The 21,147-nt window shown below is 41.0% G+C and overlaps 3 protein-coding genes across 6 annotated transcripts; all 3 read right to left on the reverse strand.

Moving 5' to 3' along the window:
* Positions 1 to 113: 113 nt before the first annotated feature.
* LOC105462802 lies at positions 114 to 12,370 on the reverse strand. Its single transcript, XM_011709651.1, has 4 exons — positions 11,451 to 12,370; positions 7,189 to 10,109; positions 550 to 3,307; positions 114 to 203 (listed from the first exon to the last, which is right to left on the reverse strand). The coding sequence occupies exons 2-3, from the start codon at positions 10,075 to 10,077 to the stop codon at positions 569 to 571; spliced, it is 5,628 nt and encodes a 1,875-aa protein (XP_011707953.1). The 5' UTR covers positions 10,078 to 10,109; positions 11,451 to 12,370; the 3' UTR covers positions 114 to 203; positions 550 to 568.
* LOC105462803 (28S ribosomal protein S9, mitochondrial) lies at positions 10,364 to 14,626 on the reverse strand. Its single transcript, XM_011709652.1, has 10 exons — positions 14,528 to 14,626; positions 14,280 to 14,412; positions 14,044 to 14,147; positions 13,793 to 13,966; positions 13,640 to 13,719; positions 13,423 to 13,498; positions 13,211 to 13,336; positions 13,088 to 13,130; positions 12,894 to 13,009; positions 10,364 to 10,369 (listed from the first exon to the last, which is right to left on the reverse strand). The coding sequence occupies exons 1-10, from the start codon at positions 14,624 to 14,626 to the stop codon at positions 10,364 to 10,366; spliced, it is 957 nt and encodes a 318-aa protein (XP_011707954.1).
* A 963-nt stretch (positions 14,627 to 15,589) lies between these two features.
* Positions 15,590 to 20,216, reverse strand: LOC105462630 (sphingomyelin synthase-related 1). Of its 4 annotated transcripts, XR_976086.1 has the most exons (7): positions 19,905 to 20,216; positions 19,267 to 19,595; positions 18,835 to 19,163; positions 18,594 to 18,737; positions 18,350 to 18,504; positions 16,902 to 17,757; positions 15,590 to 16,792 (listed from the first exon to the last, which is right to left on the reverse strand). XR_976086.1 is itself a non-coding variant. In XM_011709342.1 (6 exons), exons 2-6 carry the CDS (start codon positions 19,567 to 19,569, stop codon positions 17,357 to 17,359), a joined length of 1,332 nt encoding a protein of 443 aa, XP_011707644.1. In that variant the 5' UTR covers positions 19,570 to 19,595; positions 19,905 to 20,216; the 3' UTR covers positions 15,590 to 17,356. The 4 variants fall into 4 exon arrangements, 3 of the variants coding, with proteins under 3 accessions (XP_011707644.1, XP_011707646.1, XP_011707647.1); XM_011709342.1 differs by having other exon boundaries at positions 15,590 to 17,757; XM_011709344.1 differs by lacking the exon at positions 19,905 to 20,216 and adding an exon at positions 19,887 to 19,904 and having other exon boundaries at positions 15,590 to 17,757.
* Between the last annotated feature and the right edge of the window lie 931 nt (positions 20,217 to 21,147).

The raw sequence follows: 21,147 nt of genomic DNA on the forward strand, positions 1-21,147 counted from the left end.
TTTCATATTGATATATTTTGTCAAATCGATTGTTGCTTACCAACTCGCATCTTTTCGATCATCGGTTTGTCAACAAAACTGCGTAAGCCCCATGCAATACCCCAACGTATAGCGCCCGACTGACCAGTAGGCCCCCCACCATTAATTGTGACTTCGATATCTACTTTATCAGTCATGTTTGTAAAAAATAATGGGAATATGATCTGCAACAGATAAAATATGCAAGAAGCATGTGAGGTAATTTTAAAGTGAATTTTAAAGTGGTACATAATATAAATGAGCAATTGCTAAAAATCGAGGAAAGGCCAACTTAGATATTAAATTCCGACGTTTTTTTTTTGAGAAGTTGATATTTTCTTGACAAAATAAAATTTAAAAAAATTACAATTATTCCTCTATCGACAGAAATCAGAAATTATAATTGCGCAATTGTTTTTTTACTCGTAGAAAATATATTTACAATAAATAATAATGCATATATTTACAATATAAAGTAATATACATATGAATCACATAATGCGAATTGCTGATTGAAATATCGGATCGTACCAATATTGAATCATCCGAATCAAAACGAGGTATGTTCTTCTTTTGCTAACGTTGTTGCGACATTTTTCAGCGTCTTGTTCATTTCTAGCAGTTGTACTCTCAGCAACTTTACAGCGTCTTCGTTTACTTTCATCATAGCGATCAGTTTCTCGAGCGTCGTTTGTAAGGCGGCATCGGAGAACTCATTCTTCTGTCGTTGTTTCAACCAAACGGCGTGATCGCTCAGATTGATGTCGTCATTCATAGACGAGGGAATGTTCTTCTGCGCCAACTCATAAGCGGCAGTCATTATATCCTTGGGCAATCGCTTCTCGAGGGGATTAAGCGGTTTCACCACGAGAATTCGTTTCCTATTCTCCACGTTGATCTTGTGATCCGACATCCACTTCCGGAAGGCGTACGGAATTGTGGTGTTGTGCAGCACCATTTCCGTGAACAGGATCATTTTCGTCTGCCTCACCAGCTTCGTGAGCCCCGCGTGATTCCTCAGACCTTGTATATCATGTACGGCGATACCGACCAGCAGGTTCATCAGTATCACGGTGACGAATACTATGAACAGCGTGAAAAGTATTTGCGAGCACACCGACAGAGGATGATAAATGATGAAGGAGCCGGCCGACGATTCGTCATCCACTTGACTGATGAGTCCCTCGAAGTCCAATTCACCGGCCATCATAGCGAGGACTTTGATCAAGCCGGTGAAAGGATTGCCGAACGCGGGCTCGCTGGCGAATATCACGCAGAAGCTGATGGTGAAACCGATCAGCAGGCCGGAATACGCAAGCAGAAGCTTGGCAAACTCGAACTGGATGTGCGTGAACATGGCGACGTAGGTGCCGAAGGCCGGTAACTGGCCCACCATCAGCATCAGGTTGGTCCAGGCGCAGAGAATGGCGAACGCGCCGACGTAGTTTTGCCAGTCGTAGGTGCGCCCGGTGTACACGAAGGACGTGACGAACACGCTCACGATCACCACGCCGTCCAGCACGTTGTCGATACTGGAGAAGTACTGCAACGCCGACTTGTAGACCATGAAGCCGAATATTTTTCTCGGTATGGTGATGCATGTCAGAACCAGCGCGAGGTACCACTCGATCTCGATGATCGGTCGCCGGAAGAGGAAGCCGGACGCCAGCTTGCTGCCGCATATCTTCGAGCTGTTGGCTTCGTTTTGATTGTAACACTTGTACGCTAATGCAGTCAGCACGTAAGTGGTCATGCATATCACCGTCAGAGCGTACAGGAATATCCTCAGCAAGTAGAGCTTTCGAATTTTCTCCCATTTGAGGTGCAGGAAGGCCATGACCAGCGGATGCGACAGCAGGTCCTTCCGGTGCTCTTGCACGAAGGTGTTTATGAAGCTGGTCTCGCACCGATTACCGCTGGGAAAGAGAATGTCGAAGTGCAGTCGCATCTCGAACTCGCGATTATGCGACACCGGTCGGGTCAGCTTGATGGACGCGTCCAGCCGCTGTCGGAACACGAGCAGGGACTCCGGGATCTTCTTCAGTATAATATTCAGAGCGGACAGCCCGGTGCACGTGGTCGCACTGATGTCGGCGCCCGCCCAGATGAGCGCGTCTACGCATCGCGACTGCTCGTTCAGCGCGGCGATGTGCAGGGGCGTGAAACCGGTCCGGTCGACCGCGTTCGCCAAGGCGCCGCGTTTCAGCAACACCTGCACCAGCTCGGCGGACGAGTCCGTGCTCATCACGGCGAAGTGCAGGGGCGTCCTGTGCTCCCTGTCGACGGCGTTGGGCGCGCTGGCCGCGAGCAGCTCGACGCACGGTATCGACTGCACGAAACAGGCCACGTGCAGCGGCGTCTGGCCCAGGTGATTCTTCTCGACGACGCTGGCACCGCGCTCGAGCAGCAGCTTCACCGTCTCCACCGCCTTCGCGCGCACCGCGCTGTGCAGAACGGGCTCGACCACTTCCTGGCAGGTGTAATTGAGCTTGGCGCCGTGATCCAGTAACGCGGCCGCGGCGCGCCAGCCGTTGCCGAGCGCCGCGAAGTGAAGCGGCGTGTAACGGCTGACGAGGCTCTCGTAATTCACGTCGGCACCCTTCGCGATCAGGTACTCCACGCAAGCGACCCTGTCGCCCAGCGAGGCCGCGAGGATGGCGTTCACCCCGGTCCGCGGCTCGACGTAGTCGTAATGCGCCCCGGCGTTCTCCAGTTCCGGCAGAAGGTGCAGCAGACCGCGATAGGACGCCCAGATGTAGGCGACGTTCCGCAGTCTCTCGCTTTTGAACGCGTTCGGCAGTAGCGCGCGACTCTTCTCCATGTGCAGCAGCACCCTCGTCTCCGTCGTGTCGACGATGGACCATACAGCCGATCTCAATTTGGCGCCGTTCACGTAGTGATTCTTGCAGCATTCCAGATTGTCGAAGAAGAGAGAGTCGTCGACCGGCGGCGGTTCACCGGCGTCGATCTCGAGCCGATCGTTCTCCAGCGTCTTCGACACGGTTGCATCGTCATCATCGATCGCGATTTTTTGCGGATAATCCTCCGCTGCATATGCGCATCTTAATGACCTGTAAGTGGAAGCCAATCTCACAGATAACGGATCGCTTTTGTGACGACTGTTGAAGCTTCTGGAATAAAAATGTTCACCCTCGTTCGAAATAGTCGGTATCTTCAGACTGTTCGTCTCGAAGGCCCTTACTTTGGCACTCTCTCCCAACGAATCTCGGTCATTCTCGCACATACTCGCTCGAATTAACTTAATTACGATTGAGAATAAGTTTACTATTCAGAATTTGTTTTATACTATTCACGCTCTTATTTCTCAGTTCGAATCAAAATTCAAGCGTATACCTTCATCTAGAGTTGTCTCGCTTAAATTATTTTCGATCCAAACGACGTTCGTCGTTGCTATTTTTTCTGTTATCTCAGATTTTCCATATTTTCGCGCGCAAAGACTCGTATTTACTGCGACGATCACTTATCTCGCTCGAACCATTGAACTATAATAGCCTTGTCGTTTTTTGTCGTTCCGTCCATCTTCCTCAGAGTTACTTCAGCTAATACTACTAATAGATATGTTATGTCGTACAATGTTTAAGTATTTCCAATGTAAACGCCGCTTCGTAATTAAGCACTAAGTATTCGTACCGTTATGCGATGATTCGCGCGAAGCGAAGCATCCTAATTACTACAGCCGCGTCACCGTGTCTCTTTTTAATCCTTTTTTTTTTCTCTCGTTTCTTTTGGCTATTACGCCTACACGTCGTTTCGTTTGAGCCACTTCAAGAGAGGATCATTACAGTTTGCGCCGCGGTCTCGAGAGCACGACCGAGTGCCTTATATCCGAGCAGCTCTAATTTAATCATGACTTGCATTCGCGCGACAACTTACGATTAATGATATCTTGTTAAACAAGAATACATTTGACAGAAGGAAACGCAGACGCGGAGAATAGAGATGAAGTAAAGGTTGCTCTTGCCTAAGGCTCTTATCGCCGCGGATATGACACTCCTGAAACTTGTCTTCCTTTTTATCAATGAAATATTCTATTGTACTGTACGCTTTTAAGTTTGTCGCACATAATTTAGCAATATTGTCTTCCGCTTTTTAATTTGCGTCGTTAGTGTTAACTGCTCTTCGTGTGTTAGTATTTCTTCTGTTCTCGCCGCGCTTCTCTAGTGGTGCGATATTAATATTCCTGTATCAATTTAACAGACGCATATATTATTAACTCGAATATCCAAGTGCGTCTGTCGCTGTGTGTAAGATGAAGATCTCAAGTTGGCATATGATGACTTTATATTTTTCACTGACACCGCACTTCTCTTCCTCTCGCTACCCGAGGCTTCCTGTGGTCGTCACTTCGTCTCCTCGTTTAACGCTCCCACTTTTTGAGACGTATTTATAAGTCTAGAGATTGGAGGTCTGAGGAAATCCCGAGTTCTCGACTCTAGAATGCAAAAGCAAGCCGAGAAGGATTTCGGCCGCATTTTCTAATCGTAAAAAAAAATGTATGCCACAGCCCGATGTCTATCACTCCGACCGGCGTACGATTGACAATTCAGCGAGCATTACAGCGCGGGCTTAACTGATTTGTACGATCGCGCTACACGTACTGCATGACGTATCCTGCACACGCCTCTGCCGCCTACGTGGGAAGAGGAATCTGCGGAGCAGAGGGGCAAGAGACGCGTATTATAAACAAAATACATAAATATAAAAAAAAATGTAGGTCAAATTCAAGATCTGCTTCTTCACGCGTATCCCCTTTACGCACACGTGAACTGCCCTTCTGTTAAAATTCCTGATTAATCTGGCTGAGTCTGGAAAGTATCATTGAAAGATCACTCGAGTTTTTTTTAGGACATTATTCTTTACATGTGTTATCGTTAAAAAATACTGTTTTTAAACGTAGATATTTGCGTTCTTAATCAGATGTAACGATAAACTTGTTTTCTTCTCGTTGAAAATCAATGGACGAAGGTTAAACAAAAAGACAAGAAAAGAGAAAAAATATTTTTATCAAACTAAAGTTCCAATTGCTAAAAAAAAAAATAGAATTTTTCCAAAGTAAAGGCCATAGAGAGACAGAGACAATTATTTAAATTGCGACAGTTAATGTCTAGACAAAAACATATAAAGTTACATTTTAACGCATGTTAATTTTATAATAAACATTATTTAAATTACAAATTAATTTTAAATTATAAACTTATTTTTTATTTATCGTCTCGAAAGAAGTGAATCAAAATAGAATTAAATAAATCAATGGAAATAAACCAATTCGTCATTCATTATTCCTGTTTAATTTCGTTCGCACGTTATCTCTTTATCTACTATTTTTAATTACAGAATATTTTATATCCTTTTTTTTTATAGTTCTTCCTAAATCTGAACTGCGTATATCTTCGGAAACTCCTTTCACCGTCACGTGATCGCAAATATGATATCACGATTCGTTTACGTAATTTTTAATTTTGTATTCATTTTAAGTACCTTTGCAAGATCTCTGCCAAGAGATTTTCTTGAGTTGCTAGCTGCCTATAAATCGTTGATGACACGAAGTACGCAAATGAAACATTGCGCATGAAATGAATATTTCGTGCTAGTACTCACTCTAATAAAAAAAAGGGGGGGGAAGTAGCTTTCGTACAGACGAATTCAAGACACGAAACAGTTTTGCCTGACGGCGATTTTATCTGGGCTGTGAGAAACCTTCGGTTCGACAATGCGATGAAATATACTTATAATGCATTTTTTAACTCAATTTTTTTATATATTTCTCAGCTAATCGAGTCGGAGATTTGAGAGGCGTCGAATTGTCTGACAGGCGAACGCGACAGATATCGCCAATTTGTGTGCTAGATAAGAAAGTGCAGAGGCCAAAGTACGGAGACTCTAAAATTTTACCCATTACATTTTAACCATTAAATTCTCTCTTCCAGGAAACAAATCTACAACTCGACGTCCTCATTTTATCTCATTACCGAGTTTCTGACAGTTGAACTTTCAACGGATGAGAGAACTTATGTAGATTTAGAACCGGTTTTGACTGTCAGTCTACGCGTACCGTTAAAATTATATATGTTTTCTTTGACTTCGTTGAAAATTTCAAAGTGAAACTTGATCAACGTGAGACAATTACTTTAAAACTTCCCTTTTTAAATTTGATATAAAAATATTTATTCGCGTTTAACAATACATCTTGGTAAGAAACTTCGTAACAATAATGTGTATATACATACAAATATAGTTACATTTACTCACTCTAATAGTTAAATTCAATTAACGTAGTAATTTAAAAAAGAAAATGCTTACAAAATCCTTTTTCTTAAGAAAAACTTATGTAATAAATGAACTAAGAATACAAAAAATTAATATTAAAATATACTAATGGAAAGCAGCCAGACATCACAAATCGAATTGCCAGTCTAGATAATTATATATAAACTGGTTATTTATATTTAAATTCTATATATATATATATATGACTCTTCAAGAATGAGGAACTTTGTCTGACAAGCCGAAATATTTTAGAAAAATTTATACAAGTGTGACAGAATGTTTAGAAAAAAAAAAAAAGCGAACTGTCCTATTTTCTCTAAGGTCTCATCAATATACAATATGTTTGCATCCACGTCACGATATCCCTGTTACTTTAGATACTAAGTACATACTAAACGTTTATACTTGAAAAAAATACATACATATATTTTAGATTAAGGTAAATAAAATCTTTCGCCGAAGGGAATGTTCTTTGCAATTACCGTGTTAAAGTAAAATATTTTATTTAAACGCAGCATTTATATGCATAAAATTATGCAAGCCCCCTAGTACTTTTTGTATAAAACTCATGTACGAAAATAAACGGAATATTAATTATAGATGATATTGGACACAGCCACACTTGTATCACAGAAATAAAGCGAAATATTTCGTGAGCAAGATTTAGCCAGCATTTCGTTGAAAGATATAAAACAGGGTATAGAAGCAAGGATTAATTCGCGTTTATTATTCATGATGTATCAAAGCCACGTTTCGCGAATCGCAAGTTTTAGAATCTTGTATCCATGTTGCTCCATGATCGAATTTCAAATTTTGCACGGTTGTGAATTTCATTGCAACTCCAAGGGTATTTCCAACGTCCTTATATAATTGGCAATTTTACTTATTTATTTTACCACTGTGCGCTTTTATGAGCTCTCGAAGGAGCGTATGATTTTTCTCGCAAATCTCCTTGAGCTCCGCGATATCGTCTTTAAACTTGTTGCAATCGTGCTGCAGCGTGTCGTCGTCGAGGCCACGACGGCGACTCGCGGTGGTCACGTCGCCTCTGAGACCCGCTTTCGCGTGGTAGGCCGCGGTGTAAGTTTTTCTGCGCGACACGGCAAAATTGTTCTGTCCGTCTCCCTCCTTGGCTATTTTGTAGGCGGCCGCGAGGACGTCGCGCGGCAATCTCTTCTCACGGGGGTTCAGCGGACGAACGTTGAGAACGGCTCGCAAGGGTGACGGCAGAAACAGCGCGGTCCAGCGCATGCACTTGATGAAGCGCTTCGACGGCATGAATCCCAGGAAAATCGCGGCCTCCACGTCGTGGATCAGCTTCGTTTGGCGAACGAGTTTCGCGAGACCGGCCGTCTTCTGCAGGCCCTTGATATCGTGCACGGCTATGCCGATCAGCAGATTCATCAGGACAATCGTGACGAACAGGAGGAACAGCACGAAGAAGAGCTGGGCCGAGATATGCAGCAGGATCCAGGATCTTTCGTTAGTCTCGTAGATGCTACCCTTCTCGGACGAGATGAAGGAATCGAAGCCCAACTCGCCGGTCATCATCGCGAGGACCTTGATGAGACCCGTGTGCGGACTGCTGAACGAATTCGAGTGTGGGAAGATCACGCAGAAGCTCGCCGTGAAGCCCACCAGCAGGCAGGCGTAGGCCAGCAACAGCTTGAACACTTGCGCCTGCACGCTGGTGAACATGGCGACGTAAGCGCCGAACACCGGCAACTGGCCGATCATCAGCATCAGATTGCTCCAACCGCAGAGCACGGCGAAGGCGCCCAGGTGACTCTGCCAGACGTACGTTTTTCCCGTGTACACGAAAGAGGTGGCGAAGACGCTCAGTATCACGCACCACTCGACCAGGTTTTCCATCTGCGTGAAGAACTGTCTGACCGACCGGTAACTGGGAATGACGGTGAACTTGCGAAAGGCCTCGAGCATGGTGAGCACCAGCAGCGTGTACCACTGAGCCTCGAGAAGCGCGGGGTGTCTGTAGAGAAACCCGTAGATCCCGTTCGCGTTCGCGCACAACGGCGGATCGTGCACGTCGCCCTTGGACTCGTTGTAACAGTTGTGTGCAAGGGCGGTTATCACCCAGCTCGTGAGGATCAGCACGTATATCAGGTAGAAGAGCAATCTGGCGGCGTAGTACTTCCGGATCTTGTGCCACTTGAGATGGAGGAAGGACTGGCACAGGGGATGCTCCAGGATCTCCTTGTAGCCCTCCTTCACGAAGGTGTTCAGATAACCGATCTCGGGCGAGCGAATCTGCCGGTTCCGTCGGTGCTGCATCAACGGACGGAAGTCCAGCTGCAGCTCGAGCTCGCCCGCGATGAACCCGTGCCGGTTCAGGGTCAGAGACTTGTCCAGCCTGCGTTCGAACACGTCCAGGGACGTCGGGGTCTTGCGCAGAACGACGGACAGGGCGCTGTTGCCGCCGATGGTCCTGGCACTTAGATCCGCCTCGTATTTTATCAGCAGGTTGACGCACTGCGACAGCTCGTTCGAGGCGGCGATGTGCAGCGGCGTGTAACCGTATTTGTCGGCCTTGTTCACGTCCGCCCGCCATTTCAGCAGGAGCTCGGTGATGTCGTCGGTCATCAGAGACTTGCCCAGGGCCAGATGCAGCGGCGTCCGACCCTCGTCGTCCGTCACGTTGGGATCCGCGCGACCCTTCAGGAGGATCTCCACGCACTCGAGAGAGTGCGAGCGAGCGGCCAAATGCAGGGCCGTGTGGCCCCGATGGTTCTTCAGCTGGAGATTAGCCTTCGCCTCGATCAAAAGAGCCAGGTTGTCCGCGCAGCCGGCTTCCGCGGCCAGGTGCAACGCGGTGTCCTTCTTTCCGTTGGGCAAATCCACCGGGCAGCCGGCTTTCAGAAGTACGTCCAGACAAGCTCTGTCCCCGCTGTCGGCCGCGTGATGAACGGCGGCGTATCCGTCCTGATCCAAACGCGCCAGCTCCCTGTTGTTCGGCGCCAGTAGAGAAAGCACGCGCAGCGCGTTGGTTCGCGAGGCCACGTGCAACACCGTCTCCTCCGCGTCGTACGGGGACAGCTGACTGACACCCCGTTGCACGAGGTACTGAGCGACATCGAAGGCGTCGCCGAAGGCGGCGTAATGGAACAATGTGTGCTTCGACTTGGTGTCGACGCTCGCGCCCTGCTCCATCAGGTACTTGACTCCGTCCAGACAATTCCGAAACGCGCACAGGTGCAACGGGGTGAGCCCGTGATCGGGCTCGGTGTAGTTGACATCGGCACCGGATTTGCACAAACAATGAATGAGACTCGTGTGACCGTTGAAACACGCATGCAGCAGCAAGACGTTGACTTCGTTGGACTTGACGTCCGCGAAGGCCATCTCGTCCGTTCTGCACGATTCCAGATTCTCCCAGACTTGCGATTTGTAGCCCATACGCCTCTTGTGTTCCAGGAGAATATTTCTGATGAAATCTTCGTTGATGCGCAGGGAAGTGCGATCGACCTCGGAAGAGGCACGTTCGCTGATGATGGAGTAATCCTCCGTGGAACATATGGGACTTAACGAGTTGTCGGGCAGTGACGGCGATTCGCATTGAGCGACTCGATCATTCTCAAGCTCGCTGTCCTCTTGCTTAGGCGATGAACGTCTGCTCTTTAGTCGAGCTAAGAACAAGGAGGCCGCGCTCGTGCGTGTCAACATAGGAATAGTTTTTAGCACTTTTTCTTCGGTTCCTTCCATCTCTTTTACTGATGTGAACGATACGAATTTGTTGCTGAGATTATCAACCATCTCCACCTGTTGCCGTATTTAAGCTCAATTACCTATAAACGTGATGTATTTATTTAACACGCTATCCAAAAGTTTTAATATTTAATCGAAACATATAAAAATAAAATAGAGAAATTTTATTTTATTCAAAGAGAGATTATAATAAATATTTTTAATAGTTTTACAAATTTGTCATAATAAAAAAGAAAAATACAAGGCGCCAGAACTATACAGAAATTCAGAGTGTCAAATATACTTTCTGTCAAAATAAGTAAAAGTGAATATAATATTTAACACCTACGATCTCTCAAAGCTATAAATCGAAAACGAAACAAAGATTAAATTAATCAGATTAGATTAAATTAATGTTGTGATGTTTTCTCAAAGTCGTATATTTTAATATAAAAGATTGAACAATACTTGTAAATATATTCGTAATAAACACATATTTATAACTCATTAATTTTTTAAAAGTTTAATAACGCAATGAGAGACAAAATGTGAATAGTGAAATATATTTCGTTTTCCTTTTTTTCAATATAAAGATTTCCTGTTTCAATATAAAGAATTACGACTCAAAGTTTACGACTTAAGTGGCAGTACACTTTATCAGTACAAACGCTTTAACATTGTAACATCGAAATCCAACACAAAACACATCGCGTGACTCTCGCAAAAGTTAATCGGTTAAATAATCACAGAGAGTAAGACTGTTATCTTATTGAATTAGCGGTAATTATGTCCTACTTCTGAGAGACAAAGAGATTGATTTCATATACATGACACATTTGATAGGATAATATTAACAAACGGGCTCATTACAAAAATAGAAAAAAAACAGGAAGTTTATGGATTTAGCGAGACACTTCTTTGCAACAACATCGTTTATGCAGTTAAAAATAAAAATAGATTTTGACGACATGTGACTGAATACTACGAAATTTAAATGCTTCCGCTATTATTTACATCAGGAAGCAGAAACCAAACATATAAAAATATAGAAATATAGAAATACATAAATCTAAAGATTAATTTAAATAAGTCATAAATAAAAATTAAATGTAAAAATAAATAGAAGTTAAATGGAAAAACATAAATAGAAATTACATGTGAAAATAAATAAAAATATCAATTATACGAAGGTAAACATAACGTCACCATGCCCTTTGTGTCAGACTTAGATCAATCAAATCAAAAGCGCTATCTGTTGATAGTTGGTAGTCAATAAACTATTGAGGTAACTGCGACGAATTGCTTTCGCGACGAATCTCGAATTTAAATTAACGGCTCTTATTACGAATTTAGTTAAGCGGCTCTATTACGAAAGTGTTAGACTACGGCACGCGATCGGCATCACAGTGGAGATGGTTCTAGAATGATAAAAAGTATCTTACGCGTTTACGGTACGAGACAATGCTCGGTGGCGAACGTCGATCACATCACCTCGTTCTTTCGCCAGACCGGTTCACACTGAGAGCGAGAGAGTGTGCAGCACGCGGCTAACTCCATCATACCGGTTATACCAGCGAAAGAGTTTTAGATGCTACATGTGTCCATTGGGACCGGTCGACTATCAGAAATGCTCACGGAAAGGTCGTCTTTCTTGAAGGTCACCGCACATGTTTTTCGTGCTTCACATTCTTCGCGAATACGCATCACAAAAAGATACCGCATAAAAATATATTTCTTCTTCCTCACTGCCGTATCGATCATCCAGAAATTTTTTCTGATTCCAGATAAATAAGGTTTTTCAATGTAAATTAACTTTCACCTGTTGTGTTAATGTATCGTATAAATTCCTATAATTCTTAGATTTCTTGAATGAAGCACATTATTGCACCTAATCGTTCAGATAGATATCTTGCATTTCCAGCGAAGAAAACATAGTTGAAATTCCATTAGTCATAATCAATACGATTTAAGGATTGAAAAAGATATTGGCATGGCAATTCGCCTGAGTAAAAGCCAGGAAAAAATTGCCATTAAAAAAATTAAATTAGAATTTTTTAATTAAAAGCTAAAAAAGAACGCAAAGTTTAATCCCTGCTTCATGGTGTTATTACAACAGAGAAAATTCTGTCTTCATGAGACAATTTTTAATCAAAATTTCACGTGAGTATAGTTCAATAAACTCTTGACGTAACATGCAAATAAATAATTTCTCTGACTTAAATGCAAAAATTAGTCAGCAAGATATATAACTTGCAATAATTTGCATACAATTTGACTAGAAGCCCAACATTTATTATAGAGATTAATTTGATGACAATCTAATTCTATGGTTTAATGCGCAACATTAATATTTATATAAATAATTTTACTTAGCTTTTCTAATTATTTAGAAATTGTTTAGAAAAATTGTCAAGGCAAATATAAATACATTAATACACAATCAAATTTAATTGAGATATATTATATTTCCGTTCTATTAGTTAGGATTATCTTAATAAAAATATAAAAATTTAATAAAAATTGGAATCATAGTCATATGGATAGCGAACCAGTGTGATGGTTAAATTATTAAATAAAACTTTTTTTCTTTCACGTAATATATCGCTAAATAAAAATAGAATATTTTATATATATTCACCCTGATTTTTTTATAAATATTATTCGTATTAAATTCCTAGTGTATTGTTACGTCACACTTGTTTAATTTCTTGTTCTATTGCATATCAAACCAGAATGCAATGCATACTACTGTTTTAACACAAGTAACAGAAGCCATCTCAAATTATATTACGTACTGCAGTTTCGAAAGGTTTACATTCAGAAAACTTGGAACATTTAATGAATTCAGTACCAATATTTCTTACAAACAGCAAGGAAAAACTCACCTGTTCCCGATGATTAAACTCTTCAAAGTATGTGATGTCCCGTCCATTAATGACAATCTTTCCAGAACCATTACCCCAAATTGTCACTTCACCTCTTGCATTCTTCCTCATGCAATCTGAAATCAATAACGAGTTCTGTGATATATACACTTCTCCTAATCATTTGTCAATACTAATATCATCTATTTGCTTACTTTTGACCGTGATATATGGCCTTCCTGTGACGTCGTGTTCCAACTTCACATGTAAAAATTTTTATTGCAACATTAATTGTAACAACACTTTCATTATTATTATATATGCGCACAAATACTTACAGGTGGTATTACTATGTCAATGGAATGGAAAGCAAGTGTTTTACGATATTTTGTAATGAGATCTGTTGCACGCCTTGACAATGGATGATCACACAATCGTTCTAATGACGTAATAAGATAGTTGTACTGAAAGAATTATTACATACTTATAGTGTACAGTTAAATCATGGCCAATTTTTTTTTGAAAATTTCTATGATCAGTTATTATTTACCTCAAAATCAGTAACATTCTCGAGTAGTAATTTCTCAATCTCATGCTTTAATAACCACACGGAGCCTATTAGATTGCTAAAAATATGATATATTTTTAATAAAATGATTATACTTTGCATTTTATTTGAATAAATTTCTAAAATTATATATCAAGATGTGTGTGTGTGTGTGTGTGTGTGTGTGTGTGTATTTTTATGTATTAAATACTCAACATACACTTTGTCCATAGGTAATGTCCCTTGCTTTATCAACGAGTCTTCAATATCATTCAGAGATTTCATTTTATCCACAATATTCTGTATGTAAGAATAAATTTCAAATTTAGTTACTTTCCTTTATATAGCTGTAACAGTACTTATAGAAACTTACATATAGTGTCTCATAATAATTCGGCTTCGAGGTATAAAACATAGAGTGGAAGGGCCTTCCAGTCTTGTCAAATTCTGCTGCTTTCCTGTTTGGAAAAATCTTTTCCGGATGTTGCATCATTGGCCGAGCTTTAGGATCAAATAGTCCCGATGGAAATAGATATTGGATTGATCTCTGAAAGTAGAATTATGTCATAGGCTTTAGACATTTATCAAATCAGCACAATTTGTTTTGTTTATATAATTACATACATCTATATCCGCTTGTGTAAAACATTCTGGATCTTCGCCCATCATGTTGGCCAGGTGTCTTTTCCCTATCTCATATTCTGCAATTTCTTTCTTCATGAATTCATCTGAGAAATTAAAAAAATAAACATATTTATAGTAAAATATCGTTTATAAACTGTTAACATTAAACTTATACAAAGATATAAATTGTTTAAGATAAAAATGTATATATACAAGAAAAAATAAGTCAGAATTACCATGTTCTTTTGCACGATTCAAATACACCATCATAGCTTTGCTAATTTTTTTCTCCGGTTTTTTCGCACCAGACTTCATTATCTTTTCAATTTCATTGCTAGACGTTGTATAAGATCGCAATTTAATATAATTCTGCAACCGTAAAGTAGTTAGTACAGCAATTAAATAGTTTATACGTGATCGAAAAAAATGACAATTTGCACTATAAGCAAATGGTTTCCCGTTGCACAAGGAATTGCAAACTTACCGAATGACACGCGGCATCCGGGAATAAGGCGACAGCATTGTTGCTTATGCCGATGAAACGTCGAAGGTGCGAACAACGGATAAGAGCAGATACCGCCATAATTACAGCTTGATAATCAGAACGAATTGTTTCTCAGGCGATTTAGAGGCGGTAACCTCGTTCGAGAGCTAACCTATCGTAACCTATTGTAGCGAGAATACATCAGATTCAGTCAGATTAAATTGGATTGGGGTTAACGTTGATTCTCGCGATGTGAAAATGTCATGAAAAAAATGGAAATCTTGTAATCTTTCAACGTATACAACGTATATTTCTGTATGCAAGATCGGTGTCAAGTATTATTGCACGCACACGACAGAATCAACAGAACAAGCGCATGCACTGCGTGCACTCACGCCACTCACGTTTCTGATACTGTCGATAAAATTGTCAGCCAGCCGCAGAGCAGAAGAGGATGAATGTGGTTCGAGTCAGGGCTATACATCAAGAGTTCAGCGCAGGTTCAGCTTCAGGCATTTTATGCGATTTTATCGACATTGTCGATAAAATGTGGTGCGTGTCCGTGCTAAAACCACTATAAAGTAATACATATAATTATGGATAGAGAATATGTATCTATAATTATAGATATTTACGTAATTTTTTTTTGCTAAAGCCTAAAGTTAATATAGCCCAAAAAAATTAAACATTTTTTTGCGTCTGGCAAAATTGTAGATTTTTTTGATAGAAGTAAAATTCTTACGCTAGTGACAGTGAAAAAGAATGTCAATTAAATGAAGCTTTAAAAATCGCAATATCCGAAATTCTATATCATCTACCATATATGTTACATATATATTTTTCAGAAACTTTGCCAATTTTTAAATTTGAACTTTTTCAAATCTAAAAGTCGAAGGATTCTTGGAATCGAAATTTTGAAAATTTGTTCTTTTTTTTTCAATTACACTATGAGGAAAGAAACGAATGTTCGAGTATTGTGCATTTTTTTCTGAAAATTTTGTGTAGGAAAGAAGGTAAATGACGCCAAGTTAATGATCGATAAGAGTACAATAAAAATACATCTTACTGAAATATTGACATTTTTTATTCGTGCTATTTTTCTCAATCGTCTGCAAATCAATCCGACTGTTTTTCAAGCTAGTCGGTGTATTGGTCGATATTAGCATGAGAGAGAGAAAGTTTTTTCTTACCATTGCATAGTTTTTTTTTTGGAAGTATATAAAGTAATAAACACCAACAATCAGGCACCATCAACAAGTTACCAATAATCAGTACTCGTTAACGCGAACAAGATTAAGTTATTTATCACATAAGTAAAAAATAGATATGGATGAAATAGTAAAAAGCTATTATATACTGTTGGCAATAGCTTCTATGTAACGTATAGAAGCTATTCGTACAATTACATCCATACAAGTATTTTACGCACGAATTTTATATACATTAGAAGTCACAATAACAGCAGTATTTTCAGCCTCTGTTTAATAATACCACATCTGTTAATGTGCCCCCTGCCTTCTCACTGTCACCATATCAAAATCATATAAATTTTCTTCCAAGTGAAAAATTTCTCTTATTATGAACATGCATTAACACAAGCATGTATGTCTGCGTATGTCTTACATTTCCAACAGAAATAAAGGATTATTGATCAATATACACCTTATTACTATCAAAACCGATAAAAGACAACATATCGCATCAATATATCGAATGCATGTGATAACATGTGCAAAATTTAACTTATTTGTAATACGTATAGCGCAAAAAAATTCGTACGATTTCAATATGGCTACAATGAGCAAACAGGAGTCTTAAATTATTAATTTTTATCAAGTATCAGGAATGCATGATAGTATAACATACATTAACTCTTAAAATGTTGCGCGCGTTCGTTAACGAACAAAAATATACGTCTTCAAAGATATGTCTAATCTAGAAAGTCTAAAATATCGTTATTATTAAGTTTGATAGCTATGGGAGAAATCATTCAACATTCCTGATAAAATCTAACATCCCTGCAGGCCGCCACAATATTAACTTAACTTTCCTCTTGTATCACAAAAAGAAAACAAAGTACTTATGAGCAAGTTACGTGAGTAATATATACATATATATTACACACATTAAAAAAAAAAGTAAGAGTCTCAGACGATGCAACATGCTTGGAAAACGCATGTCGAATTGGTAAAATACATTATACGCTACGCTTTGTCTTTGGAAATTTCTTAATGAATAATGCCCGTTTCCACCGATAAAGATTAACTTTAATCTCGGCTTAACTCACTCTTCGTCTTTTTCTAATCGTTGGAAAAAGAGCAAGTTGAACCGAGATTAAAGTTAATCTACATTGGTTGAAACAGGTATAGATTACATTTAATTTTTGTGATAGCAAAAAGTTAACTATTATGTAATATTAATCAATTGTATCATAAATTACTCAATCTCTTTCAGGTATCGTGATAATCCTATCGCAAAAATAAATATTTAGAATTAATGTTACATCTTTTTCAACATACAAACAGATTTGTCAAAACAGTCAACATTCTGAGAAGATAAATATACAATGTAGGATCACTTACATTTCTTCGAAACTTAAATACTATTTCTAGACATAAAGAACCATTCCAAAGAAATGTTATTCTCTCGTCCCCTTTTTCCCTTTGTGTACGCATTTCATGTATATGTGTATGTATTTTTGTGTGCTGGACTTGACTGGGGGTTGGAAAAATCGACAAAGTGTTCCCCTACATGGCATATTTATCTTGAAAACGTTGTAGCAGTCGAATGTAGCAATTAAAAAAGATAAAATATGCACCACGTTTGACGTTAGTATTCCTTTTTTGTGCTGCTCAAACTGCCATTAATGTTGCGCTGCGTTTTCCGGAAGGAAATCCGCGACCGTACGCAACACCAGATGTTCTTCCCCGTGCCTACCAGATTGCAAACTATCAAGGACGGCGATTCGTACTCATTAGGAACAATACCGTCAACGGACGCCTCGAAGAAGCTAAACAACGGAAACCAGATTCTGGTCCTGATCGAGTCGCGCTGCATCAGCGCTTGATTATTCGCCAGCGTGTGGTAGTATAGAAATAATCGCGAAGTTATATAAAATGCGACGAAAACGTCGATGGAGTAATGCTCGTGCGCCGCCAGGATGAAAAAGATACCGAACATGTTGAGCATCCATGTAAACGTATGCAGAAAGTACAAGTGTCTGGGGGTATCTGCAATGAAAAAAAAACAGTATCTCATTAAATATTTAGATCGGCTTCGACTGAAATAATGTCTCAGTAAACAGGAAACGATTAAAATGAATTAACATTTTTTAATTCATGGATTTAAATGAATTGGCCTTCATGGAAATAAATACATTTATATTTCATAATACAAATATAATATATTTTTAATATGACATTAATATAATATCTTTTGGATAAGGTAGATTAAAACAATGCATTTCCTAGTCACAATTTTTAATTGAATAACGTGGTTCATTTTCACGAAAAACTATATTTCATTATAGGTAAACCATATTTTTTAAATTTAATTAAATTGAAAAAAATTCCATTTCTTATCTAGAATTTTAAATTAACCAGTATGCACGATTTACTTTTTAAAGCTAAACTTTTTTTTGGATTGAATGGCATAGAAAATGTGCTTCGTGCAATTCCTATAAATGAAATACAGGGGCATTGAAATGGATTCAGATTTTCAAAAGTACGCATTCGCGAACGTTGAAATGTATTTTTTTTTTCAATCCATTCCAATCCATTCTCGTTTATTGGGGTGTATTATAAAATATAAAAAATTACTTACATTCTGTGATGAAGAAGTTAAGCATCGTTAACGCCACTGTATGCCCGCTAAACATGTAATCCCCGCAAGTTCTTACACCTTGAATAGACATGCCGGCACCACGCCAGATGACATAAGCCATCGCTATTTTATTGTACAGTTCGACGTACGCGGGGCTAAAACGAGAATATAAATGTATATTACTTGTAAAACACTTCTGAGGAAGAAAATGAGAATTTTACAACACAATATGTGTATCTCTCACTTTGACCAATCTTCGTCCGGGATTTTCCGTGGTTGGCATTGGAGGTGCGCGCCTGGCACCGACAACGAGGTGATGAGCATCGTCACGCATCTCAGCAGGAAGACTGTACCCGACAGTGCGAAAAACCTCCGTAACAAAATAAATCTGTCCCATATGTAACAGATTATTCGCACTGACGTAATCGTAATCTTTTGCCTCATTTTTTTCTTAAATATTTTAAGCGAGGACGCTCGTTCCTTACCTATACTTGTGAAATATAAGCACAACAAGCCATATCGCAAAAAGCAGTGTACCGGTAACTTCGCACATGTCAAACGCCCATGGGATATGAGGTACGTTGTCTAAAAATATGTCTGGCAATGGGGGATACTTCTTCATATCAGGCACTCTGTCGTGAACGATAACCATCACAAAGGCAGTAATCCACGTGACGATAAATAAATATCCCAAACTGATGACCGTCTTCCAGATCTCGGTTGGCAAATGTGAGGCGTGTCCATCCTCCGACACCGAGGCTGAATAGAATTCGTTCTCGATGGACGTCTCGTTATTTGTACCGGTACTGGGCATCTGCGGCAGGAATTAAATGTATCAAATATTACTCTCCTCAGGCCGATTTTCAACGTCGGACAACATTCAATTTCCGGGGGAGAAAAACCAACGCGCCTCTCACCTCATGCTTATTCTGATGCGTATAAAAATTTGTCGAGGGAAACAAATCCACGTATCCCAGGTCGAACAGAACGGCGACATTGTCCCTCTGCAGTTGCTTTACGGCCAGATACAATTTCTTTATCGCGCCGATCTTCCTTATGTTGAGAATGCTGGACTTCAGGTCCTCCTCCTTCAGCGTCAGCAGCACCTTCCCGTCGATCTCGTGGTGGTAGAACAGGTCCGCGTACTCCTCGTGGCCGTTCTCCACGAGCCACTCCTTCACGTCGGTCGTCGTCCACTCGATGACGTTACTTAGGGACATGGTCGCGTCGTCGATTCGCGTCTATCCTGCATATAAACAGACTGCACATAAAGCCGACCGTCGTTTCGTTACCGTTAGAAAACGGGAAGGAGTTCTTTATCCCCGCAAGTGGGTGACCTTGTGACACGGCGATCGCTTTTCTGGCCGCGAATCGCTCGCGGCGCGATTTCTCGACGGGACGCGGATAATACAATTGTGATACCCGAATCCGACCGGGCGGACGGTCGAGAAAGCGTGAACGCCGTGTCAGCAGGGATGCCGGTGTTTGCGTGCCCGAGCGTGGGAGAGCCGCCGCGGGCAAGGGGTGCGGACTTAACCTTCGCGGGATCGCCCACCTGAGGAAGGGCCGCGGCGGCGCGCCTTGCGATCGCCGTCGTCGTCGTGGTCGTCGTCGTCGTCGTCGTAGTGATGGCTATCTTATCGCGACATTTTCGCACGTCCGACGTGCGTGTCACCGCGCCGAAAATGCTCCCGTCCGAGAGAATCATGCGTCGGCAGTATCCGTGCACGTCAACGCGCGCTTCGACAGGGACTCGTTCGCGGCCGAATCGGATCTGTACACAAAAGCCTGTACTCTCCGTCACTCTCCGTCTTCGACTCGTGCGACGTGCGTGCCTGCGTGCGTGCGTGTGTGCGCGCGCGGCGCAACAGCGGCGGCCCGACAGTCGACACGTCGCGCGCGTTGTTAAATAGCCGCGCGGAAAGAAAGAAATAATCGGAGCGCGATATATTTCACGGAGCGCTCGATAAAGGGGGTCGTGCCGCGTGCGTGCCGCTGGGCTGGCTCCTGCCTGTTGTTTACACCGCCGCCACCACGCGAGATCGATGATAACGATGCCTCCTCTCGCGAATGACGCGGATCTTAACAATACGCGGGGAACAATAAAGCGTACATACGTACGATGATTCATTTTTCACGATAAAAAAAAGACGTATATTATTGCCTTTCCCCCTCCCCCCCTACCGGTCCCTTTCTGCCGCTTATTGTTCCCCGAGAGCGCGAACAGCGTTTTGTTTATGACTTTTGCTTCCGACAATTTATCTATATATAAGTTGTTTACGGCTATTTCGGAGCGCTCAAGCGAGCTAGGAAATGGGATTCGAGGAGAGAAAGATAATTGTTGAAAGAATTGCGACGCACGCGATTGAAAAAAAGAGAAATATTGATGAGTTTCTGTAATTTATTTATTTTTTTTCTCCGACTAGTTGAAATGCATTTGATCGTTTTTTTTTTCGCCAGAGCCCGTGGAAATTATTCGATCCTGGAAAATCGAATTTTCACCGTTGGAACTTATGGAATTGCAGATCGAGATAATGTATATATACATGTATATAAAGATCTCACGATAAACCGCGCGTGAGATAATGGGCTTAAACTGGCTCGGACTATACCATCGATCAAACTCCAATTAACTTTTGATCGGTGACCGTGATCCAGCCGTGGCAGAATTGCTCAAAGCAAATTTTCGAATTATATAATTCATCCCGAGCCCTATAAATATACGATATATTATCTTTTCTTTTACGTCAAATGCAAAATCAGAGAAATTAAGATAATTCATCGCATTAATGAAATAC

This window comes from Wasmannia auropunctata, unplaced genomic scaffold, assembly GCF_000956235.1.
Source record: "Wasmannia auropunctata unplaced genomic scaffold, wasmannia.A_1.0 LD336095.1, whole genome shotgun sequence".
Classification (NCBI taxonomy): Eukaryota; Metazoa; Arthropoda; class Insecta; order Hymenoptera; family Formicidae; genus Wasmannia; species Wasmannia auropunctata.